Source organism: Poecilia mexicana, unplaced genomic scaffold (genome assembly GCF_051168715.1).
Source record: "Poecilia mexicana isolate PSO_F unplaced genomic scaffold, ASM5116871v1 scaffold_8, whole genome shotgun sequence".
Taxonomy (NCBI): Eukaryota; Metazoa; Chordata; class Actinopteri; order Cyprinodontiformes; family Poeciliidae; genus Poecilia; species Poecilia mexicana.
In genome coordinates this window covers 19,594,688-19,621,432 of record NW_028263377.1, presented here as the reverse complement: position 1 = coordinate 19,621,432, position 26,745 = coordinate 19,594,688, and the positions used below count along the sequence as shown (strand labels likewise).

The 26,745-nt window shown below is 36.2% G+C and overlaps 2 protein-coding genes across 4 annotated transcripts; one reads left to right on the top strand and one right to left on the bottom strand.

The window, feature by feature from the left end:
• Positions 1 to 432: 432 nt before the first annotated feature.
• unkl (unk like zinc finger) lies at positions 433 to 14,015 on the top strand. Of its 3 annotated transcripts, none has more exons than XM_015013676.2 (16): positions 433 to 576; positions 1,223 to 1,432; positions 3,617 to 3,793; positions 4,031 to 4,164; positions 4,264 to 4,399; positions 4,481 to 4,598; positions 4,816 to 4,900; positions 5,915 to 6,081; positions 6,347 to 6,535; positions 7,017 to 7,067; positions 7,152 to 7,329; positions 7,423 to 7,512; positions 7,586 to 7,822; positions 7,930 to 8,117; positions 8,205 to 8,462; positions 8,638 to 14,015. In XM_015013676.2, the coding sequence occupies exons 1-16, from the start codon at positions 512 to 514 to the stop codon at positions 8,791 to 8,793; spliced, it is 2,439 nt and encodes an 812-aa protein (XP_014869162.1). In that variant the 5' UTR covers positions 433 to 511; the 3' UTR covers positions 8,794 to 14,015. The 3 variants fall into 3 exon arrangements, with proteins under 3 accessions (XP_014869162.1, XP_014869164.1, XP_014869163.1); XM_015013677.2 differs by having other exon boundaries at positions 437 to 576; positions 12,543 to 14,015; XM_015013678.2 differs by lacking the exon at positions 6,347 to 6,535.
• Positions 14,016 to 21,914: 7,899 nt separating this feature from the next.
• igfals (insulin-like growth factor binding protein, acid labile subunit) lies at positions 21,915 to 24,119 on the bottom strand. Its single transcript, XM_015013680.2, has 2 exons — positions 24,037 to 24,119; positions 21,915 to 23,916 (listed from the first exon to the last, which is right to left on the bottom strand). The coding sequence occupies exon 2, from the start codon at positions 23,909 to 23,911 to the stop codon at positions 22,178 to 22,180; it is 1,734 nt and encodes a 577-aa protein (XP_014869166.2). The 5' UTR covers positions 23,912 to 23,916; positions 24,037 to 24,119; the 3' UTR covers positions 21,915 to 22,177.
• Positions 24,120 to 26,745: the final 2,626 nt, after the last annotated feature.

Here is a 26,745-nt window from a genome sequence, read left to right as displayed (position 1 = left end):
GATGAACCAGAAATAAAGTTCAGCCGTCCTGGCAGGATTTGGTTTTATCTTTGCTGTCTTTCATCCTTTAGCTGACAAACAAGAGCGCCCGCTATATTTAATATGCACCATAACACCATGAAGGCATTCACAAATAACTTTATATTAATTATTGTTTTCAAATGAGGCTGTAAAATACTTTTGAGTCCAAAAGGAAAATGTCACGTGATAAACTGAAAAGTAACAACTCACACATGAATCAGGTCATGTGATTTAAACAACTTAGGCAACTTTAACCAATTTGTAACCTCTATTTATTTATTGATCTATAAATAAATACGCTTTCTAAATATGTCCACTCAAAGAAAAAAAAAACTTCACTCTATTCGGTAGCAATAAGACGTAGCTTTCTAATGTTTTTCTGCGCTTCCTTACGTCCGTGTGGTCGTTTGCAGTGTTGTCGTGCAGGCGGACGTGCCTGCAGACGAGCAACAGATCCGAGCGCATGCGCACTTCATTGTTTTGACTGAAAATGCCGTCGGTTTCGAAAACGGCGGCCAATGCGTCTCCTCAAACCGAGAAACCTACCCACTATACGTGAGTAACGCTGCTGCGAAGTATTAGGGAAAATAATTGTTGTAAAAAATGCCAGCTGCGCATGCACCTTTACGCGTTTGCACGTCTGGCATTCCTCAACTCTCGTATGTGCGTTAAAAACATGGTGCTTTTCCTGGCTTTGTGACTGCCTTACGTTACATGGCAAACAACGACTGCTAACAACACCAGCGCCAAGACAGGGAAGACGGACGTATTAATTTGCTTTGCTGCCGAATAGCCCGTTGTTGGATGATTAACCTTTTTGAATCAAGTTTTGAATTATGTATTAAGCGTTATTCAGACTTCTCGGCTTGCTAAATGATTAGCCAAGAACTCGCTAACCATTCTGCTTGTAAATAGCTCGGCCTTATTTTAAGTTCCTTCTTTCTACGCACAGTTATAGACGTACGCTCAGATGTTGTGAACAAGTGGTACGTGAAAAACAATGCGTAGCTAGCGCTCAGAATAACGAAGCCAACGTTAGCGACCCAAAATACTCCGTAGTAGTAAGCTACAGCACGACCAACCAAACACGACGCATCACTGTGTTTTTCCCTTTTGCTTTCGTCCACTCGGTGGTGGCTGGAAAGCCGTTCTTAAGCTCGGCTAACGAGACTACTTTGGTTTGTTCCTCTCGCTGTCGCAGATACTTGAAGGAGTTCAGGACGGAGCAGTGCCCGTTGTTCCTCCAGCACAAGTGTACGCAGCACAGACCCTTTACTTGCTTTCACTGGCATTTCCTAAACCAGCGACGAAGGCGACCCATCAGGAGAAGAGACGGGACTTTTAACTACAGTCCCGACGTGTACTGCACGAAATACGATGAGACCACAGGCATCTGCCCAGATGGAGATGAGTAAGTCTCCATTCCAATAAACACCAAGTTGCACAGAGGTGGGAGTGTCCGTTTCATATGTGGTAATAGGAGTCCTTTTGACCACGTCCTAAATAAGTTTTATTTGTAAGTCGGCTGTTTATTTTGCTTTAGTGGCCATAGATTCTGTTTAAAGCTTCAAAGAGTGAACTTTTGCAAGTTACCAATACAGGTTGATATTAAAACGATCTTTTTGAAAGAGTGTTATTAAAACTGCATAATGTTATGTCATGCATGCGACTTGTTAAAAGATGAAATTCTGGGGTTATGAATGTCCCTACATTTATAAATATTGAAATCTGTAAAATCTCATGGTGAAGTCATTAAAATACTCAATTTCAGAAACTGTTTAACATTTTGTAATGGAAAATTTGGCAAATGATATTTAATAAACATTTTTTAGAAAAATGCATTGATACGTTAATGATGGTCATTTTAATGTTTTTGGTCTGAACAAAATTTTAGCAATAAGCTTGTGTTATATTGCAAATAGGAATGGAAAAAAAATAACAGAATATTCTCTGTCTTCCAAATAGTTTATTGTGTATGTTATTTACAATGACAAAAAGGGTTTTCTATTCACTTTAAGTAATAGGAAAAACTGTCAAAACCCCAGTGCAAAACTGCAAGTAAAAACCTGTGTTTTGTGCCCACTGTTAATTTTTGTTGTATAGGTATTTGAAAATGTGATCTGAAAGATGATTAATTTGTTTAAAAGTGAAAAATTCTTTAACTACATCAAGCTGTTTTTGTCAGACGTCAGTCAGGAAGGTCTGCTTCATCCAGATCCAGGTACATAGCCCTTGTAAAATGACCATAGTAAAGGTCTGCTTTCCTCCCAAAAGAGAGAAAGCAGACCTTTACTATGGGAATGAATGCAAAAAAGGCACAATAGAGCAATACATACGCTGCTACAAAACTGTTTTGTAAGTTTCAGGTGACATGGTGGACAAGTTAAACAATAAATAATATGTCATTTCAGACTGCCTTCATTGAACCTCCCTTTTCTTGAACATTTTTCTCTACTTCTATAATTTTTCAAATTAGTCATTATAATAGTTTAGCTCAACTATTTTTTTTTTTAATCTGGCATGATATTTTAACAACTAAAACAAACTAGTTTGATTATTTTGCACTTTTATCGCACTGAGCTGCCCACCAGTTGCGTTGAGTCTCATTCAAACCGTGATGTCTGTCTTCTCCCTCAAAGCAGATGTGGCTGTTTTTAGGAGAGGGAAGTGAAGTGATGTTGAATTACTCTAAAGCAAAATACAGTTAATATTTTTATAAAATATATATATCTTTTCTACATTCAACAACATTTCACAGCAGATAAGATTTATGTTGCATGATTAATTTCTATTTCTGATTTGCTTTTTATTTGACCAGCTTGACATTTTCTAACGTTTATTGGAGCCTTTATTATGTTTTTTTCTGGCAAAGCTTATGAAATTTTTCTCAAAACATCACATTTTCAAAAGTGCTACTTTCCCACAATACCGTTTGCAGTAAGATGTGTATTTATCTTCATTCATTTCCTTGTAAACACATTTTGCTGTTTGCTAAAACAGAGGAAAGTATTTGCTAAATTCTTATTTTAAGAGAAATTGTTTCAGAATTCCCTGCTAAAATGACTATGTAGAGGAAATTTTAAAAGGGCTGATAGTGCCTCACCAATTAGTGCAGCTTTGATCTATGACAGCTAATTAAGAGCACCCGAGCAATTAACTGAATGTTTATCAGTTTTCTAGATTAATGAAACGTATACAGTACACTGCAATCCTTACAGTTCCTGCTCTGTATTAAAAGCTATTTTTGTATGACCTTGTGTGTTGCTATAGCAACTCTAGCTCAAGAAAGAAAAAAATTGGTTTATTCAATAGGCTTGCTGGTCGCACATTTCCTTAAGCTTTAAAGCATGATCTGTGGAAAAAAATAAAAATCTGCAACTAGAATAGTTTCTTCCATTTATGAAGATATGAAGTCCCTGTGCACAAATGAATGGTTTTGGTCTTTCTACTTAATTATCTTGACAAATTATGTTTTCCTAAAGTTTCAGACAAACATTTTTTTCTTTGCACTTGAAGTCAAGTTGTTCTTATGAAAATGTTTTCATTTCAGCTAGTTGATTAAATATCAGCATTTTCTGTGCGCTTGCTTCCTTAGCTGCCCATATTTACACCGCACCACTGGTGACACAGAGCGCAAGTACCATCTACGATATTACAAGACTGGCACTTGTATCCATGAGACGGACGCTCGAGGGCATTGTGTGAAGAATGGCCTCCACTGTGCTTTTGCTCACGGACCACATGATCTCCGACCTCCGGTCTATGATATCAGGTGACGTGTAAAGCAAGTGATGACCTTTTCTCATGTGCATAGTGCAACAAGAAAACCCATTTTACAGACCTTTAACTGAGAGGGAAAGGAATAACATTAAAATGTTAAAGCAAATAATAATTGAAGGGGAAAAAAAAGATTTCTCAACAGTTTTTTTCACAGCATATGGAATATTTGTAGTATTTTGTTTTTAAGTTATAAGAGTGAAATTATTATTATTTTTTTTTTTGTTCACAGAGAGATACAAGCACAAGAGGCCCTGCAGAATGGCCAGTTGGGATCTGGGGAAGGCATCCCTGACCTGCAGCCTGGTGTACTGGCCAGCCAGGCTATGATTGAGAAAACTCTGACTGAAGATCCCCGATGGAAAGGTGAGTATCACACACTTACACGGAGAAGGGCTACAATAAAAGCCCACTGTAGTTGTAAATGATCAAACTTGACTGAACCTTATTTTTCTCCTTTTGCAGATACCAACTTTGTTTTAGCCAATTATAAAACAGATCAGTGTACTAAGCCACCAAGACTATGCAGACAGGGCTATGCGTGTCCCCATTACCACAATAGTAGGGATCGGAGGCGAAATCCACGGAAGTTTAAGTACAGGTGAGCAGCTGTTTATTAGCGATGAAAAGATTATGGTGTGTCCATAATGGCATTGAAACGTTTGTGATTCTGGTCATGCAGGTCAACTCCTTGCCCTAACGTGAAACATGGTGATGAATGGGGTGAGCCATCAAAGTGTGACAGTGCAGACAGTTGCCAGTATTGTCACTCTCGTACTGAACAGCAGTTTCACCCAGAGGTGAGTGAGATGTTGTTGTTTTAATCAGTGAAAAGAAAATTATTTAGTTCATTAAACTAACATTTAAGATCTAAAGAGTTTGTAAGTTTAGATTCTGCCAGAAATGGTTCTTAAACCAAGTTTTTATTGTGACGCATAATTGAGGTTGTCTAATCAAGTTTGGATTTGTTTTGCATTGTTAATATTTGATTGTTTTTATTTTTCCCCTTTGTTCCAGATCTACAAATCCACCAAATGCAACGATAAACGGCAAACAGGATATTGTCCTAGAGGACCATTTTGTGCATTTGCACATGTAGAAAGTAAGTATAACGTTAGGAAGTTAAAATTACCATTATTATTATTTTAGAATGGGATTAGCAAACCTTATAATCTGTAAAACCAGACACTAGGCATGGGCCAGTTACTGCCCTTAAATTTAAAGAGCATCCAAGTTTTCCTTATACCATTTTGATGGTTTAAATCTCCTTTGGTGAGATTCAATGAATGACCAGAATTTTGTCATAGTGTCTAAACTCAGTACTACTCCTTCTCCAACTGTTGCACACTGGCGGTCAGCTGGCTGAAAGTAGGCTACGGGACTATGTTTCTCGTACATACATCAAACACAAGTTTGGCTGTTTGGAAAAAATGTCCACTCACAAAAAAAACATTTACACTCAGGGCTTTGGATCTACAGGAGAACTGTGCATCTATCCAGGATTTAGTTTTTATGCTCCTCTAATCTGGAACAAACTGCTGAAACACTGAGTTATTTAGAGCAGCCTTGACTGATAAATACTGCAACTTGGATTAATTCTAGTGTGAATTGCAACTTTTCACTACTTATCTTTATTTTGCCATTGCAATAAAAAAAATTTGTGTTATGTTTTTATTATGTAAACCACTTTAAATTGCCTTGTTGCTGAAAAGAGCTAAACGAATAAACGTGACTTCTACTGATAGTAACATTGTGTTAGAACTAAATTTGAATTCTGGGCAAATTAAAGAGCTTAGGTAGTTTATTCATAATATATTTCTGTGAATAACTTTATACCATGATTCCAAGTAGGACATTAAAGATTACATTTGGGGGTAGTCCACAAAAACTAAATTTGCGTGCATGTGTCAAAGGTGAAACATGTTGCACTCTGCTTTTTCTAGTTACAATTTGTATCCCTTTAAATGTGTGTTGCTATTTGTAACCACAATAATTCTCCACTCAACACCTTCTAGTGTTTTTCAACTGTAAACAAAAGCTGCAACCAAAGTGTGAAAAGAGTGAAAGTTTATTTTACTGACAGTTTAGATTAATGACGTCCTTCGGTTCTTTTCAGGAATCCCTTCTACAGAAGAGACCATGAACTCGTTGCTGTCAGCAATACATTCAAGTTCACAGTCCCAGCTGGGCTCCCAGCAGTTTTCTGAGTGTCCAATCTCTGAGTGGAACAGTGGAGCTCACCCCAGCACCAACGCAACCTGTAGCAACGGACAAGTAGGACATGTATGTTTCCTCCAGTTTTCAGTTCTGTGGTAGGAAAATTACCAGGCGGAATTAAGGTTCTTTAGTTTTGTTTATCTCATATTTATCATACATGCCTTTTTTTTTTTTTTTTTTTTTTTTTTTTTTAATTTTCACATTTCATTGCTCAATCTTTACATATTTTCATTTCATACTTCAGAGTAGTTTGTCTGAAAAAGCTGTTTTTATTTCATTTGTTATTTTTGCTCATCATTTTGTTGAAGTCATGTGCGCTTCTCTTTCTCAGGTTTCATGTTCTAGTAACTCCACTGTAACACCAAGCTCAGGAAGCGACAGTTTGTTATCCCCAGTGGGATCCATCAGCAGGCCAATACCCCTAACTAATGCTAGTTTATGTTCAGAGTCCACCACATCCAGTGTCTCCCCCCTGACGCCTAACTATCCCAAAGCTCCCGGCTTTGAACGTGAGGATCAGGTACATAGAATCACTCTGTTCAGATCTGGAAAAGGATAATACCCTACCAATTTAGGATATTTTTACAACTGGAATTTATTTTGCCTTTTTTTTTTGTCACACTGTCATTTTAATTTCATTTTTTAAGCCATTTTATCTCTCCTACTATAGCTTGTTGGTCATTCTGGGTTTCAGAATACCAGAAGAAAAGTGTCGATTAAGCTTTTTGTAATTTAATATGGAGCATTTTTGAGTTTTATTTAAGCTGTAAATAGTGATATTTTTACTGTGACAGCTGACGAATTTGTACATTTGAAATTTTGCTTAAATGATGTTTGTAATCTTATCTTGTGGTACAAATTGAAAGAAGTCAGAAGTAAGGCAAAATATATCTTTAACCTGTTCTCTCTGTATCATCTTTCGTCTCTATGAACACTAGATATGTGGATGACCTCTTATATTGCTGAAGTTTGTTGCTTTTGTGTCACTTGTTCATCTGTAGATTAAGAGCAAGGGACACATGGATCACAGATTGATGGACCAAGACAAGCAGGTTTGTATCTCTATGGGTTTCTACGTTTTGTTTTACTTTAAGAACATGATAATAAAAGCTGTGCTTCCTGTGTTCGACTTTTAGACACAAAACACTGTATTCTCTGTGGGGAACCCTTTGGCATCAAGTTTTACCTCCAGCATAACTTCCAGCTTGGCCTCTAGTATTGGCTCGGATAGCTCTTCACCCACCACCTTATCAACAATGAATGCAAAAGCTACTCCATTCTATCCAGGAAGCAACACAGTGGAGTCTGTCATTGGTAAGTGTGTGCGTAAAAGGTAAAAACGAGGAGAAAATGTACCTTTTTCTTTTGTTTTACATTTTTAATCAGATTTATTTTGTGTCCCCTCAGGGTCAGCGCTGGACCTCAAGTTTAGTGATATCAATGTTGCCTCTCTTGAAAAAGAACTAGAGGACCAAGAGGGCGGTTTAGGACTGACAAGTAAGGCGCGTCTGTTTAAGCAATCTGTTGGCTCAAACGGCTGCTAATTCTCTGACCCTTCGGTTTCCTTTAGGTCACAGGGTGCTTGGTGGATCTGCTCCTGTCAACATTCCAGGGTCTCTGGCGCGTTCGTCCTCGTTTAACTCCTCATCATCACTTTCCACCTCCCCGCTAAGCTCCCTGTCCCAGTCGCTGTCACAGTCTCTGCTTTCTGGGACCGTTTCCCAGCCAAATCAGCCTTCAAACATGCTGGCCAAACAAGAACATGGCTTACTGGGAACACCCACCTCTTCTTCCCAGAACTCTCTGGGTAAGCTGGTTGCAGTAGATACTTTGTCTCAAGTGGATTTGAGAATATTCAGCATTTGTTAGAAACTTTCTTAAATGATAATGTTTAACCATGCTTTTTTTTTTTAGGCTTAAATGGAGGAGCTAGCAATATTTGGGACTTTGTAAGTGGCAGCTTCTCACCAAGTCCGTCCCCAGTTTTTAGCACCCTAACCTCCACTACCAGCAGTGCGGATGTGGCACGTCTTTTTAGAGAGCTGGACGAAGCCAAGAGGAAGATCAAGCAATGGGAGGAGGCCTGGCATCAAGTCAAACAAGTAAGTGTGTTAAATGATCTTTTATTAATAAAAGGTTCCTATTGTTTTTTTGTTTTTTTTCTAACAAAACACCTGCCTTTGTTCCAGGCTTGTGAAGCTTGTCAGAAGGATGCTCTTGAAGCAAAGGAACAAGCGAAGACCGCTGAGGCGGAGCGGCAGCTGGCAGAGCAGAAATGGGAAGAAACGGAGCGCAAGCTGAAGGAGCTCAAGGGGAACTTTGATATGCTTTGTCGCACCCCCGGAACACCTCTTCTCCGTAGCTATGGAGAGCTGGAGCAGCTCCCCTTGTCAAAGCTTCACTCTATCCAGAGTCAGCTACGTAATGACCTAGACCTTATAGATGGGGTAAGAAAGCCTAGACCTCACACATTTCATTTGTAGCAACTGCATAGTTTTGAAACGGCTCATCCAGCTGTTCCACACGTCAATGTCTGTCATCAAGCATGCTTCTTTTGCAAATCTACATGAGTTGTAATTTCCTGGGTTGCAGCTGATCCCAGTTCTCTTCTTCCCCCAACAGGTAATATTTCAGCTTCAGTCAAAGAAATGTATAGTTTGCCAAAAGCATGATCGTTGCGTTGTTCTGCAACCTTGCCAACATTATGTATTATGTGAGACCTGTGCGCCTAGTAAAACAGAATGCCCTTATTGTAGAACAAAAATATTAAAGTGGTGATGTACAGTAACTCAAGGTACTATTTAAAGACTTAGCCCTTTGGAAAAGTACTAATAGATAATGCATTTTCTAAACAACAAATTTCTTGTAGTGGTTAAAATATATTCAAATAAAATGATGTTTGACTGACAAAACTGATAGTATTATAACTAAGGTTACATATATGGAATTCATTTGTTTTTGCTCACGTTATGTACATGTTACATTAGTTCCCCGCCCATGACTCATGTCTACTATCACAACTCAGACACTTAAGTAAAAAAATCTGTTCTGTAGATGCAGACATCATGCTTACATTTTGGCTAAGTTCAAATTATGATGATTCTTTAAAAAAAAACATAAGTACAGTTGTGATTCACAAACCTGACCTGAGGTTAACCCAGTTTAACCAGTAAACACGGTGAGGTCTTCTCGCTCAAATCTGTGTGGGTTTGTGTTAATGGGATTTGGTTTTTACTGTTTACTGGCAGCATTCTGAAATCTGGAAGAACTTGAAGTTGCCTCGATATATATTTGAAGGGGTTGTAACTGTAGTTTTTCAGTGGATATTTTAGAAACCAGTATAAAGCTAATGTCGGTGTTTATTTACTTTGATGCATTGTTATAATCAGAATTAGCTCAACAAATAACTAGTAAATGGCAGCCTCAACATACATGGTAACTTGGGGTTTTAACATAAAATGGGCAAAACGCAAATGTGTCTTTAAGAGAAATGCGTGTAAATAAAAAAAACATTTTGCTTAATTAGTCCTGTATTTAAAATTTCGCGGAACATCTGAAGTTTAAGCCCTGAAATTGAAATAACTCGTTATAAACACACAGATGATCCTCAAACAGTGACATGTATTTGATTTGAACGAGTTAAAAAAATTATTTTATGAGTATTCTGCACTAGTAAAAGAAACACATTTATTAGTACTGTTTGAATAAGGAGTGCAACAGATTAAAATTGTTCATGTGCAAATAAAATCAATTTGAAAAACAATAACTATTTAACCATTTTTTATATGCAACCAGTCAAACATCATTATTTTGACCAAGTTTCTAAAGAAGTTTGATTTCCTATTAAGAGCACTTTGTTAACCTGGGACTTTACTAATGGGTATATAGTAATTTGCTTCAAGCGGTTTTGTAGGTATTCTATTGTCTTGTTTTAGATTTATACTTTTGTTGTTTTTTTGTTTGTTTGTTTTTTTACATAAGCTAATGTCTGAAGCTTCTGTGTGTACTGTGAAACATTTGAATATTTCTTGTTTCATATTGTTAAATCACAGCATGGTTCTGCATATTAAAATTTCATAGAAAAGTACTTAAATAGTTTCTACTGTAGTTAGATTTATAAAATTTTAATCAATTAAGTGCAAATTAAAACTGCATTGTAGGCATAACCAGCAGCTGTAATATCAGTAAGGCACATGTTAAAGGCTGTTTTTCAATCAGTACATTTTGTTATGTAGAAATAAAAAAAAAACAACTATTCATTAGAGAAGCATGTAATGTATTTGGTATAAGCCTGAAGTGGTGATTTTTTTTCTTTCTTTTTCTTTTTGTAGGAATCTAGCCTCTTGACTTTGTCTAGAACATATCGGCCTCTGACTCTAAAGTGCCTTGCCTTAGTTTTAAAGGTTATGTATAGAATTGTCAAAAAAAAAAAAAAAACACAAGTAGTCGAAGTTTGTGCACAGGTTTCTGCGTGTTTAACTTTGCAACAGTATCGACATGTTTATGACTACATGTGTATGAGTATATTCCAATATTTCAGGCCAAATTCCAGTAAGTATTTCTGCAGATTAAAAAAAAGAACATTTCGAACTTAAACTGTCAGTGCCTGTGTCCTGACTTCACCCTTAAAAAAAAAATATATAAAAAATAATAAAACCTTCATACTCTCCTCCAACTTAACCAGCCAGCAGCTCATTCCTTGGTTGTGGTGCTCTTTTGGTGCAGCTTAACTATTTGGAATTAGGTATTACGATTTTCACATTTGGGAGTATGCAAGTTTAGGACGTATGAAATTTGTAGAGAAACTTGCAAAATGCTTTTTTTTTTTTTTAGCAGTTTAGTTACTTATTTTTCCTGAAAGATTTCTGCAGTAAATGAAAAATTTTGAGCATGAGGTGGATTTTGCATAGGACTTGTGCTTGAGTTTCTCTATCTGAAATGACCTTCTACTGTGTAAAAAGAAAAAAGAAAAACTTTTTATTCTTGCTTTAAAACAGTAGAAAATCATGTATCTCGAAGTACACTTTTTGCTACTTATGAATATGGGATAATGCATTGTTTACATTCTCACAAATGACAATTAAGCAACTCAGAGGAAAAATATTATAAACTTTATTGCATTTTTATGACCATATTACAGCATATAATGCAGGCTTAACTCTTCTGGTATTGCATGTTATGCGATATAGCTACCACTTACAAAAGAAAGTACTAAACATGTCTGCACTGTGTCACACTGCCAGGTTATTTGTATTCACTTATAATAAAGTTAAGTAAGGCTTAATTACTTCTGCAAGCTTCGCTGCTATTGGAAAAGGTATTAATGTAGTTTCTTCTTATACATTTAGATGTTTGAATGTTGTACCTCCACTCAGATTTTATTACCTATAAAAAAAATCTCTTATGCATCTTAATTTTTTTTTTGATTGATTTCATTTGTAAATCCATTCGAGAAAACATTCTCAGTACTTTTGTAAGTCACTTAAAATGATGTCATTGACTTGTACTACTATAGATTGTGTTTTCTTTTTATATTAATTGATGAAATTCTATCATATTTTTGTTGGCTTTGTTATCTTCTGTATACTGGATAGGGGTGTACAGTGCAGCTAATTCACAGAGTCCTTTGGTCTATTTTGTTTTGTCTGTGGAGCCAACGATGCTAAAGATGTCTTGTGTGAAAATGTCGAAATGAACCAAAGTGGTGTGTTAGTAGCTGTCCAAATAGCGTGCACTGTAGAGGGAAAAATCAACCCTTGAACAGAATTGAAATAATGCTCTAGCCTTGGCCAGATAAGCTGTTTTTTTTATGGTAGTTGAAAGCACAAAGGATATTTGTAAGAAGGACCAACATTTAAGAGCAGCTGAAATTCTGTTTTTGGATGGATTTTTGCTTTAATGTTTATTCAGTAGGATGTAAATTCTCTTGGAGTCAGTAACTCATTTTGCTTAGGCGTCTAATGGACTTTTCAGTTTTACCAAAGACTTGCATTGATTTTCTTTTTTTCTCTCTCTCTCTCTCTCTCTCTCTCTCTCCACTACTCTTAATCGTTTTAACTTCTACTAGAAGTCTAAATTTGTTGAATAAAAGAGATACATCACCTAGAACCTTAATAGATGAAATCCTTTGGTTTCCTACCTAAATTTACGTACAAGTTTATGCACACATGTTCAAAACTGCATGAGTCCAATCCTCACGAAATGTTTGTTTGATGCCAGATTTTTCTCTGCTGGCTGACTTTAAGCGCAAATTCAGTGTCAGTTTAATTGTTGTCTGCAGTGAAGAAAATGTTTTGGTAAATGATCTTTGTGCTTCTGAAGTGGCCATATAAACTTCACTACAGTACTGTGTTAAAAAAAAAAAATCTCGTTTGACTTTGCTTTATCTAAATAGTTATTGAATTAGTGGGCTTGCACTTTGTTATAGCAGGCCTACAATGACTGTAAGGTGCTTTCTGTGTTAATCTATATATTTTTTGTTTATTTGTTGAAGTGATGGTCAAATTTACTTTTTTTTTTTTTCCCAGGACAGACAATGATTGTGAAGCATCGATGACAGATACAGACAAAAGTTTAACTGATTTGCTGTGGGTGTCTTAAGTCTATCAAGAAATCCACTTGGCCTGTTTCTTAAAAAAGAAAAAAAAAATTACATAAATGGGTACTCATTTGGTTTGTGCAGCTTACGAGTCTGCGTCCCTCCCTCCTTATTTTATCTCTTAATGGACCAATTAATTTCAAACAAATCTGTGCCTTTAATAATTACATATTGTTAATTGACTTAAGAGGACATGCATCACTAATCAGAATCAAAATTTTAGTGCCTTACAATAATTTTTGTGGACCACAATGTGATTGCTTATGGTCCTGAGCATGTAGGCCATGTGAACTGAAAGGAAAATTGCTTAGCTAATGAGACTTGTCTCAGCAGTTTGATGATGTTATAAAAAAAATGTATAATTTTCTCTGCCAATCTTTGTCTGTATTTGCCATACAGGATCAACAACCCCAACTATACATAACCACTGAATTTTCCTGAATTATTTGTTCTGAATGAGGTATTTGACACCAAAATGTCTTTATTTTTGTTGTAATGAGAAGCACCAAATAGAAAGACTTGTAAATGAATATTAATACATGTATCATGATGCTCTGCTCTACATTGGAATAGTTTGATCTGTGTTGCATTGTTGTTACTTGTGGTGTCTTTTTTTATTTTATTTTATTTTTCTTCTTAACCTTTATGAAAATGGAGCCAGATTTATGCAATCTTGTACATTTATATGAGTTTGATGTATGGAGCTGTTCAAATTAAGCAAAACTATTCGTAGGAAGTCAAATTAATCTAAACGTGGAACCAGCTGGGTTTATGTACTCTAGAAATTTATGACATGTTATTTTAATATCAAAGCCAAGAATTAATGAATGTATTGTTCTAAATTAGATATCCAACTAATAGACTAGGTATTATGAAGCACAGTTAATTGATTATGATGTAGCATTTAGTTGTGAACTGCTATTCAATAAAATATATTAGAACCTTAAAAATGCAAGTTTTCAAGTTTCTATTTGTCAGATTGAAATCATTTAAAGAAATCTACTTTTTTTCAGGGTAACATGGGAAATTTAATGAAGACTGTGTTAAATTTAAGAAAACCACATCTCATGTCAGTGGGTTTAGTCATTATTTATAGATTATAATATGTCCCGTCTTTGTGACAAGCTGTATGGGTATGTAGGAAAATCTATTCTCATAATTGTAGAAATTATACTGTTTGTATATTGATATTTTTTGTGTTGTGAACACAAAAGCAGGTCCAAGTCTTTAGAATATTAGATGTTTTTTTTTTTCTACATTGAAGATTGTGTATCACATTTACTGTAGTGTATTACTAGTTTGTTAACACTTGTTAAATTGTTACACTACAGTTATGCAATGGTTTACAGAGTTCACAAATTATTTTTATCATCTTGAGAATTAAAATAATTTTTCATCCGAATTGTGTGAATACTTTTGTCCAGAGAAGTTTCAGAAAATATCACTGAATCTGAAATGTTAGTTGAGGACAAATATTTATTGGCAAACAGTGGCTTGAATTATATTTAGATTTATTTCTAAGGAAATATTTATGTGGATTTGTCGTTTTTAGAGTACACATAGCCGTAAAGGAGGTGCCGCGAAATCATTAAAGTAATTTTCAGACTATTGAGCACACATCGCACTGAAGCAAGTGACGGATTATAGTCCGGAAATTACGGTATGTAAGGAACTTTTATGTCACTGCAGTATCGATGCTCTAGTCAGACAAGACGTCAAATGGATAACATGGTATTATGTTGATTAGCCTTAAGAAAATGTGTATACATATAAAAAAAATAACTTTCATACACTACATTTGAAAACTGATTTTGTCAGTAGTTAACAAACCTACAAAGATTCATTTGATAACTCAACTTCAAGCTGAATTTTTAATTACACCTTCTTTGGTTTTTAGGTAAGATGGTGTGTATAATGCTTTTTTTTTTATTGTATACATATGCGCATAAGATTATAGTTTTTTTTATCCATATCCTTTATGGAACGAGCTAAAGTCAGGGACAATCGTTTCCTCTTGAAAACATTTTAGACAAAAAATAAGCCATTACAAGATGAATGGCCATTAGAAATCTAATTGTGGGCTAAAACTTGGCAGTCGGCAATTTTAAAGACACTTTCATTTCCTTTTCTCTCCCGCTTGATGATACCAAGAGTACTCCTCTAACCAGTTAACTCTGCATTGTCCAGGTTGCTCCTTCTGCCTTCCACAAGGTGGCAGCCTGCCCTCAGCAGCTGCTCTGCCGTCTCCAGCCGGGAAGTCTCTGGCAGTGTGGTGGAGCATTTGAGGGCATCAGAAGACAGGTCGTGTGCCAGACGGCTGCAGATATCATGGACCCTGGTTCTAATAAACAAGCAAGTGGAACGTTTGTGTACAGTTTATAAGGTCACCTGGAACGGAATCGTATTTCAACACCACTTCCAGGAGAGGCCCTGCCAAAAGCCTATAAATATTTAACCTAAAGATGCCTGCAGTGTTAGACGCTTTGGTTTAAATGGAGTTGAAAGGTCATTACTGAAGAATAAGGATTTGATTCTTTTTTTACAGCACGAATCCATCAGAGATATAAAACAAAAATGGTATTTTAATCTTATACAAGTTTGATTAAAAGCAAAAGAGTGGCCACACCTCCATTTGATCCGAATATTGACACAGCTGAAGGGCTGTTCTGGGGCAGATTCAGTATGCTGCTTTGTTTGTGTTCCATGCAGCCCAGAGGGTCTGAGGACAAAGTCAGTATCTGAAAAAACAACAACAGAGCTAATTTATTTAGTCAAAAGTACAACCAAGCTTTCAAAATTGTGCATCATCCAAGTCTTGTCACTAACAATGGTCTGTTTCACGGAGCTAATCTCAGCAGATCACTTTTGGGGAAACTGGTTTTACATAATTAATTCCTTGCTGATAAGATAAAAACAATTAAACTTTTTGAAAACACAACAATACAAACAACATCCTCAGTTTTAAAACTATCTAATACAGACTGTCCATGTATCCTTCAATTCATGTAAAATTAAGACCTTAAAATTCTGTTTTAAATTATTTCTTTTTTAAATTCAAGTTGGCCTTAATTACATTAATCACAGGTCTTACATATATTTCATGGTAAAACTATTTAATCTCTCTTTTTTTGTTCTTGTGGGACTTTTTCTGTCAGGCTGAAGCTTGAGTCGGCTGGGAACACTTCATCACTACGTTCTGTGACTCCAGGTGGTTGAAGGTACCAGTAACAAATTGCTAATATGTCCTTGATGGCTAACTAGCTGAGAAACGACTGCTTCCTAATGGACTCTGTTGAGATGTTAAATGTTGCCCATATGCGCCAGTTTGAAGCTATGAAGCTTACCGGAAATTGCCTGCATTGTAAACAACCACTGTCCACGACAAAGTGTTGATCCGAATGAGGCTGCTGTTAATGTTAATTTAATATTGTTAGCATGGCTTCGCTACGTGCGTTGCGATTTCTAAAACTACAGGCAGACTACAGTTCTAAAACAGCGACGTCATCTGTGACAATTCCTTCTTCTGTTTGCTGATTGGTCCGGTAGAAATCCTACCGGAAAAGAATACAAGTGAAGGGGAGAAAGCCTAGACTTGTGCTTTAGTCGAGATTTTATTCAAGCAGAAATAACAGGTTAGTTGTGAATAGGTTGTACCTCAACAGGTTGACCACAGGGGGCGAGTTTTCTCGGGACATCAGTTTTTTCGTCACATTTTGTCCGTGGAGGCAAAGCCAGGAGTCCACGTAACAGGAAGGGCACATATTTGCGTCCCCGTGAATTTGCTTAAAGTTCATTATTCACAAACGGAAGACAACCTTTGTGAGGCCATTCATGCTCAAAGAAGACGAGAAAGGCTTCTCTGAGAGCGACCTCTGGTAATATGAGAACGCAAAGGTCCACACTGCTGTTGCACAGCTGCTCCCTCACCTCGTTAGGACTGAGCTTCTGGGCCTGGAGGCAAGTCAACTCAGGCAGAGCCACTTCAGACCACGTCCACTATGTTGTTTATATTCTAAAAAATATATCACAAAGTTATAAGCAAGAAAATAGGTTAACGCTAAAAGTTTGTTTGGAAACATACGCATTACCCTTATTAACTGACCTTTCAATAATAGGTAGACAGACTAGTTCCCAGTAGGGATCCACCGATTGCAATTTTATGGCCAATCGCCGATAACCCATTTTTAAAAAGACAGTATCAAAAAGACACTAACATATTTCCTGAATTTATCTTCCTAAATTAAGGAAATGGGCCCTGATAAATTGGCTGCCTGATAAATTGTAATCCCAGGCTCTAAATTATTTAATTTATTAAAGCAATCATTTAGTAAATTAAATGATTAGTTTAATAAGACCTCTGGTGCAACAAGAACCTCCCTTGGTGCACCAAAGGTCTTGGTGAATTAATCTTTTTTTTTTTTATTTCATCCATTATCTTCAAAAACTAACAGCTGGTTTTTTTCATACTTTTGTGCAGGGATCACATTTCAGGATTTTATATAGACTTGCTCATTTTCTGGCAGGGAACTAAATTATGCGATGTGCCTTTTCATATCCTTCTTTTATATACTTTGCCTACGTCCTTCTTTGCCTGCCTTTTCAGTTCACAGCAGCAGCTCTATGTCCCAACACTTTCATCTACCCTTTCGTTAGGTTAATGGTTTCAACATTCTGCCCCAAGCTGGTAAAATGGTAAAATCAAAATATCTCCTATTTCTGTGGCAGAATGGAATGAATGTGAAAATACCACAGAAGAAGAATAGTGGCCTGTCCACATGTTCTGATGGCACAGTAATGTAGTAGTAGCACCAGACAGTTTGATGGGAGATGTGGAAAAAGAGTAGGTGGGCTCTAGAATGCAGTTATCTAAAATAATACATAAGGTGGAAAATAATACATAAAACGTGTCAAAATTACTATTTAAATTTGGTATACCATTTTTCTGAATGTACAGGAAAATGTACATTCAGATCCTGATGTACAGATTTTTACATCCGCAAAAATCTAAATGATTTTCCTTGCTGACAGGTGAGTCTCAGGAGAGAGGCTGCAGAGGTCTGAAGCTGCATCCTCTGCAGCCTCAGAATACTGAAAACCCTATGTTTGGAGACAGACAGCAATTTGCCGTGGCAACAGGTGTCAAGTGAATGTTTTGTCACTTGGCATCACTTTTCCTTAAAGCACCCGAAGAAGCTTAGTCAGGAACACAACAGTGAAATCAATAACTTATTAAGGAAAGAAACTAGCTCTGTCTTAGTTACAGTTTTATATTGGTACATTTGTTTGTTGCACACAGCTAAGATCTGCAATGAAACAGGCTCCCTCTAGTTCAGTCATTTGAAAGTGCAGTTCAAAAGAGAAAACAAAGAATTTCTGATTATGAAGTAATTTGATAAACAAATGAGTCAGAGTATAACTATTGGTGACTTTGTAATAATAATAAGTTGGAATCAATCGCACAGTTGATCAGAGGGTTCAGATAGTTACAATTGTCTAGTTTTTATGATTTTTTTTAGTGATAAATCATCACCCATAAGCTTTTTTATTATCACAACTTAACTATTCATAATTAGATCAAATCAGTGCAATTTTGGAAATTGCTACAATGAAAACAATTGATATACCTCAGCTTTGAGGAAAAAAAATCAGGGTTCCATCAAAATAATTGATAAGCAGTAATAATGTCAATCCTACAATATCGCCATGCTTTTTGGTAGTTAATTGCATATATAGCACTGCACACATATGCAGGCGAATCATTAATAACCTCTAAAAATGTTTTTAAAACATTTGACATGCAATTAATTTGATATGTGGAAGAAGATGCATAATTTTTATCCCACTTTTTTTTATAACCTCAAATAGATGATCTGGTTATACAACTGTGTATGAACAGAATTGTGCAGGAAAAAAAATGTTTACATTGTTAAGTGTATTTTTCTTTCTTTATTTTGACAGCAGACCTGTTCAGATGCTGGCTGTGACTCTTTCTGCTTCAAGTCTCCCTGAAAACCACAAGCAGAGCTCCCTGTGGATTTGACAGGTCAGTTGAGGGCAGAGGATGAATTTGGGTTCTTGAATTCTGCCTTGCAGAAGGTTGATAGAAGTATAACAATGTGAAGTATATATTTTGGTACAGTAAATATACAGTCAAAGCTACAGGTAAATGGTTTATAAGAACCTATCTTGATGTCTAAGAATGGAATGGACATGAAAATTTGATTGGAATTTTTTATTTTTTATTTTTTTGGAAAGGACATGAAAAAAAAAGATAATCACAGACACTATGAGTCCAGTCTGACTTGCTTACTTATATAACCAAAAAAAAAAAAGCAAACAAATAAAATTCATGGAAGTGTGTGGTTGTAATGTGTTTAAAATATGAAGAATTTCAAGGTTTAAGAATCATTTTGCAAAAAAAAGTGTAGGGTAAATATTTTTTTAAATTAACAGCTGTATTGCATCCTACCGCTGCAACTAAAAATCTCTTTCTGTTACTAAATCAGCTGAAAACCATAAACATTAAATCCAAAGTCTAGAATCTATTTTGTTAGGAGTTGGTGTTAAAAAAAAAAAGCTCTTGCACACCAGGACGGCTGTTACGTACAACACTCTCCAAGTGAGAAATATTAAAAATCTATTCATAGATTTGGTTTAGATTCTTTTTTTTTTATCAAAACAGAGCTAACTCTTAATATTAATGGTAATCATATATTACTCCAAACAGAATAGTCCACTGTAGTCTGCCCATACTCACCTGAGTGTGTGATCTCTTTTTCATCAAAACCCTCGTGTGTTTCCAGATCTAAGCCCAAGATTTAGACTAGTTCTACTCTGAATAACCTAAACCACACAGACAAACAAAATGCTGACATATAAAGATAAGCATAAATAAAATTGGGATTCATTTTTAACCTAACAGAATTGTCCATTCTTTTTATTTATTCCTTCACATTTATTGTAAAACATTGATGAGCAAAGGTAGTTTACTCTTTTTGGCCAACCTTGACTTCAGGGTTAAATGACTCTGAGCCAGCCTGCTGAAAAATACATAAACAAAGTGACATAAAAAGATGAAGCAACAACTTAGTGCTTGTTTACTTTGGCGCATGCAAACTCATAAAGTAAATCAGTCTTCTCAGAAGCTGGCTGCTTAAGATCAACAGACTTGGTCAGCTGAAGAGTTTTTAGCAGCTTAGTGATTTCTTGGGCACATTCTGGTTTACGTGAACTTTGTGTCTGGTCCCTGCTGGTCACCAACAGAATCTGCATCATAGATTTGTTTATGATAAGCTCAATGAATAATGATCAAATACTTGCATTTGGTTTGTTGATTCTTTGATAAGAACCATACTGAGAAGTTATTTGAGACTTCCTGGACTGCAGAGCAGAGGACTGTTTTTCCACCCACAAATTTGCATGAGTCATGGTTACATGTGAACTCAACAGAGTGACGGTGCTTATCCTTCTTTTTCTCTCCTTCTGTATGATGAGTACATGTGCCAGGATATGTATTCCGGTTTCCCTCCGCTTCTTATATATTTTTAGGAAACATTAAGTCAGTCATAAAAACTGAACCAAAACAAAATTAAGAGGTGAAAATGTATCCAGTGCAAAAAAGATTTACCTGACCCATTTTTGGGTCCCAGAATGCTCTTTAAGATTGTGCAAGTGTTGTTGTTTTTTTTCTCAGAAATGTGTTTCCAGGTAACTCTGATGAAGGAATTATGGATTTTTCTTTGTCATCACAAGAGCAGAACACTATAAGTCGATACAAAAACATCAGCACTCCTGGTGACCCATCTGCAACTGTACCTTCTTATTTTTTCAACAAAATCTTTTGTCTTCAAGAAATGAAATTTCTTTATTACACATTCTCAGTAAAAAAACAACAAAGGTAGGATATCACTTACACGGTATGGCATTTTAAGTTTCTTAGTGGCTCTGATAAAGCCAGTTTAAAAGAAACAGTCTTTGCATAATATCCACGTTGGTTGTTGCCAGCATTTAATACAAAAATAAGCTAACTAAGCTCAAACTTATAAAATGCAAATTAATGGAGCTTCATAATATATCAAATTGCAGTTGTCGTTGCTATGTCAATACACGCAGCACTAGAGCTATAAAGAACTACTTGGATGCAATATTTAGTAGACTATTGGGTTTCAGATGTGACATTGTGATGGAAACATTGTGATGATGAAAAAGAGAGTAGAGACAAAATATAGATTACATATACTCAATATCTTCATCACAATATTGAATGACAATATTGTAATATTGTAGTTTCCTAATATATATCTACATGCTCGAGCATAGATTATGACCAGGTCTCTAAAACATGGATCAAATGTGTAAGCTATTTAATTGTAATCATTCTAAAATATATTACCCAAAAAATGACTGACTGCCTATAATTTCTTATTCTATTGTAATTTATTTCCTATTTTCCACAAATTAGTTATTTTTGTATTGTAGTTCACAAATGAGGTATCTAATTTAGTTTCATCACTTATATTTCAATTTAAAGAGACCGATTAACCCAACAGTCAAGTTTTCGGACCGTGAGAGGAACATATAGATAAACCACACATGCAGAAGAAGAATATGCAAACTACACAAAAAAACAAAAAAAACAAAAAAAAAAAAAACAGATTGAACCCAAGATATTCTTCCTGCAAGAAAACAGTGCTACCAACTGCACCACTGTACAGCCTTTCTTCTGAACATAACGTGTACATCATAATTTGAAGAGCAATGTGTCAGAAGACATAATTATTCAAATTTTCTGATTGATATATATATATATATATATATATATATATATATATATATATATATATATATATATATATATATATATATATATATATATATATATATATATATATATATATATATATATATATATATATTATATATATATATTATATATATAATATATCCTTATAGATTTAATGGTATTTGTCAACATGCATAAAAATGACCGTCGTCACAAGTAGAGTCTTTGTCTCTCTACTTTTAGTTGGCCTTCACTGAATCTATGTTTTGGCCAAAAGGGTGTCAGAGTTCGTCTTCATCAGACAAAAAGCATGGTTTGATTAAATTATTTTAAATCAAGGGATTTACAAATAGGAGAATGTATGAGCCGGATTTCTGTAAGATGATGTCTTATGGATTAGGTAAAATTTTCTATATGAAAATTTACAGATGGAAACTTTCCATCATTATAGTGTATATCGCTTTTCTTTTTGCTCTCTTCCTGTTTTTCAAATATAAAAGTTAACAAGAGCACAATAGGTCACATATTCAAATATTTTATTAAATATCTTCAGCAAATTTATCTCCACACAAGTAATAAAACTTACAATCTTTACTGAACTAACAGAATTTATTGATGGTTTAAAAGTGTTTTGTGAGAATATCCTTTTTTTTTTTTTTTTTTTTTTTTCAAAATAAAGATATTTCTAAGATCTGATGTTGTATTGAATATACAGAGAAAATGTAATCTGAACCAGAAATGCATAGTCAGCTTTTTGTGTCAACCAACAAGTCTCTGTGACCTCAGCAGCTTCGGAAGTGTTCACTGCTCACATCCCGTAGGTCCTGGCCAGCTGCATGTGGTGGGCTTGTACATGTAATGTTGTTATATATGGTGATCGTGCTATCAGGTTCTTCACCTTCTGCATGGGTCTCTACTTGTCGAGGGATGACTTGTGGTTTTTGCAAGCTGTAGGTTCTGAGTGGAAGTGTGGTGCAATCACATTTCCACTGGTTTCCAGACAGCAGGAGTTTCTCCATGTTTTCTGAGAAATTGGTGACTAAGCTTGTCAAGGCATTGGCTCGCAGGTCCAGGTAGCGCAGCCTTGGAAGTACTTGTTTTGTTCCATTCTGCAAAAACTGATGACATTCATTGTTGGACATAAGAAGATACTCCAGATTACTAAGCCCAGAGAAGGTTTGATCTGTGAGCACCTCCATCTTATTGAAGCTTAAATCCAGTCCTACAAGTCCTACCAGACCCATAAAGCTTTGATCTTCCACCACAGAGATGTTGTTCTGTTGAAGGAAAAGCCTCCGTAAGCCAGAGAGACCACTGAAAGCTAGAGCTGTGATCCTCGTAAGGCAACCTTTGTCCAAATGTAGGCTGTGAAGCTTTGACAGAGTTTTGAACATTTGGTCAGGGAGACTTTGAAAGCAGCTTCCAGACAGATTGATGACAGCCACGTGAGACAGGCCAGTGAAACTTCCCACATGTGCCTCTTGCACCTGATTGTAATCTAACTCTAGAACCTCCAGATGGCCAAGTCCTTCAAAAATCCTCTCCCCTAGAGCTCGAATCCTGTTGTAACTGAGCCTTAGTTCTTCCAAGTACTGCAAGTCACGGAAGGTTCTAGGCCTTAAGCCAGTGATCGAGTTGTTGGAAAGGCGCAATACATGAAGACTGCTCAAGCCTAAGAATGTGTCTTCATGTAGAGAAGTCAATTTGTTGTTTCTCATGTCAAGCCATCTGAGCGATTTCATGCCTACAAACGCCCTGGGTACCACACTTCCAATCTGATTCTGGGCCAGGTAAAGTTTTTGCAGCTTGTGGAGTTTAACAAACACATTAGCTTTGATAACCTTGATGTAGTTTCCTGTCAGATCCAGCTCTTTAAGCTCACCAAGATTTTGGAATAGTGCCGGTTGCAAGTAAGCAAGTCTGTTACCCGCAAGGTTGAGTTCTCGCAGACCTTGCAGGTCATGGAAAACTGTCTCTGGCAAGACTGTGAGTGAGTTCCATCCTAGATTGAGAAACCACATGTGCGAGAGCCCAGCAAACAGTCTTTCGTCAATACGACTGATGTGATTGTTGTGTAAACTGAGTGAAGCAAGGTTAGGTGTGTTCTGGAAGATTGAACCTGGCAACCCACGGAGACGGTTTCGCTCAATGTGCAAGTGTGCTAGGGATCTGAGCCCTCTAAATGTCTGATGGTCAAGGGTCAACAGCTGGCCACTCTGTAGATTCAAAAAGTCCAGATTGCTTAGATCCCTAAAACACGCAGCTGGAAGGGAAACAAACAAATTTCCATCTAGCCAGAGATAATGAGTGGATGGTGGGATGTCAGCTGGTACTTGAGTTAAGTTCCGAGCACTGCAGTAGACGATGAGCTCCGCGCTGTAGTCATCATGCATACAGTTACAGCCTTTTGCACAGGGAATTGGATCCTGAGTCACCTTGTCTCCAGCTGTGTCTGGGTCTGGCAACACCGCTGATGCTCCCAGTACCAGCAGTTCCAGCAGTATAATGGTGTGCATTCCAGCTGTGGAGAGAGGATTAATATCAAATCAAAAGTTAATTGTACAAAATCAAATCTGTTCATGTTAAATTAGATACAGTGAAAATGCATTTCTTGCTTAAATGTCTACTGTATCCTGCTTACCTTCACTTGTTGAGGTCTTGATTTAAAGTGGAGAGGCTGTGAAACACTGGATGACTGATGCTTGTGCAATTGTTTGTATGCTGAATGGAAAGAATGCCAAACCCTCAAACTTTTTTTTAAGTCAGCTGCGCTGAATGTGCACCATTAACCCATTCATATCCATTGTCCATTTCTCACAGTGTCTTAATATACTTTATGTAGATATTTTTTGAAAGTATAGCTAATAAATTGTAAACAAGACAGTATACTTTGCTGTAATCATAATTTGTAGTAATTGTGAAAGACTTTTATCAATTAAGGCTTTGAACTGAATGTTTTTTGAGAGTTAACTAACATCAAGGCACTATTACTGGGTGTAAAATGATGCGTTTCAACTTGTGGCTAAACTTTTAGGTGTTATATGAAATACTTAACCAAGAATTCATGTATAATATCAGCAGCTGGAAAAGGAATAGTGTGTTGGTGCTTTTGCTGCTCTATTTACTTAGCTATCCTGAGTCTGAGGTCCGAAGGTTCCAGAAGTCCATGTCCTAATCACATAAATGATTGGAGTGGATAACGTTCTGTTTACTCTTTTACCTGGTATCAGAGTTTATTTATACAATCATCAAGTGGTCATGGTCTGAGGAACAGCGAATCTGGATAGAACTGTCTCTTTGCAGATGAATTATAGTGATGTAGTCCAATACGTCCTCTCATATATCTATTTATACATATTCAATGTTTATTTTTTGGTTTATTTATTTATTTGTTTTAGACATACATTTCTGTTTTTAAGTAATGCAAAAAGTGTGTAGACTAGTAATATTGGAATATCTGCAGTTTAATGTGTTTTTAGGTTTGATTATTAGGTACAGCAAAGTATAGGTAAGTATAAGTGAAAGTATCAGCACCTTACAGATTTCTTATGGTTTTGCTTTTTTTTGCAGACTTGATTTGATGGCTGATAATATATTACAGCTTGACTAAATAGAAAAAGCAGTTTGCAAATGATGATTTCATCAAAAAAGCTATCCAAACCAACCTGACCATATGTGAAGAAGAAATTGCTAATCCATCAAGTGTTTGTGACATCTTGCAATGAGTATTCTACATCCCTGTGGAGGATATTCTGCCCACTCTTCTAACTGATTGGCCAATTTGGCAAATCAGCTGACAGTGACTCAACCCAGATAATTTTTAGACAAATATAAGACCTGCAGAAGCAAAGGAACATTTTGATGCTACTGCTCAGTTGGCTCCAAAAGCTAAATTTTTCACAGAGCAAGAGTGGACTTATGAATCGGAGCGGAGCTGCGTGAAATGCCTTGGTGGGAGACATAGAAAAAAACCAAACACCTGGCAGGCTAAACTGAGGTATTTTCACTAGAGACACAGATGTTATTTGACTGGACAAATCGGTACCAAATATACTACAGTGATGTAGTTCCGTGATATGAACATTTAATTTTGACTTGTTTTAAATGGCTAAAGTCAACTAGAACAGGTGGTTTTTGTCTGAATAGCTGATTATCTTCTATTACTCTGATGATTTATTTAATCTCCAATAAGCTCATGTTGATATATCTTTCCTCTAGAGTTAGTTAGGGAACTATTACTGATGTCACAGAACCTCTTTGCATAAAATCTGGACTAACCAACTGAAGACAGTGATGCCTGGAGATGCCATACATTGTGCTGGATCCCTGTGTGGCCTCCTGGATGAATCGTAAACCACTCTTGAAATAATTTTGGTTTTCTGCCCTTTCCTTGGAAAGTTCACCACTGTTCCATATTTTCTCGATTTATTGTGTCTCAGCGGGGGGTTGAGTTCCAGCAACTTAGAAATCACTTTTTAATACAGAGTAGATTAATCGAATTTAGATACATTAATTCTTTACTGTTGTTGAATCAGGGCATTGTTTTTTTTTTTTTTTTGCTTTTTATTATCTTTTAACCTACTTCATGTTTCCTGGTTCTATTTAAGGGATGCTTTGATTTTTAAAAGGTAGACAGTTGTCAGGCCTGTGTACAAAAACAGGGAATCTGGAAGGAGGCTAACATTGATGTATGCCTCCAGGCATATGTTTCTGTATGTACTGCACAAATTTTAAGGCTTAGTTTGTTGTCCTTCTGTATTCATTTTAACATTTCTTTGAATTTATTTGCATGGAAATAGGTCTTCCTCGCTGACATTTTTTCAGTTTCTTCTAAAAGCGACTGTATTGTTTGCAGAGGGCGTTGCATAAATGTCATCACATGTTGGACCCTTGGATGATTTAGTATGACAGACATACTAAAGCTTCTATCACAAACAAAAAGGTATAAATGCAAATTTACCACTAAGCAGAAATGATGGCTTAATATTATCAACTATATATTCGGCTTTTTGTGGAGATTTTTTATTCTCAAAAATATTAATAATTAAACTCCTTTTCAACGCCAGAAAAATCTCAGAAAGATTTGCCAAGGGGTAACAATCAAATCCTTTTCCTTACAGAAGAACAATAACTGAAACTGCAGTTTTTCTCAGAAATTTGCCTTGTGCCCTGGCTGCCGTAGTGAGCTGTTCATGATTGTTGCTCTCCTGACAAACACCTCTAATTGGCTCATTTTGTGGTACTCAGCCATACACAAAGGTTTTCTTTTGAGGGCTCCCTGAGTGGAGATGAGGACTCCTAGTAGTGAGTGGCAGAGCCTGCTGGCAAGTCTGTAAATTTGACTGGTCTC

Excerpts from the sequence above, each read along its gene's own strand:
- unkl (XM_015013676.2), top strand. The coding sequence starts at position 512 with ATGCCGTCGGTTTCGAAAACGGCGGCCAATGCGTCTCCTCAAACCGAG. Across the intron at positions 577-1,222 it reads GAGAAACCTACCCACTATAC|ATACTTGAAGGAGTTCAGGA; the intron begins GTGAGTAACGCT and ends TCGCTGTCGCAG. Across the intron at positions 4,165-4,263 it reads TGAAGATCCCCGATGGAAAG|ATACCAACTTTGTTTTAGCC; the intron begins GTGAGTATCACA and ends CTCCTTTTGCAG.
- igfals (XM_015013680.2), bottom strand. The coding sequence starts at position 23,911 with ATGCACACCATTATACTGCTGGAACTGCTGGTACTGGGAGCATCAGCG.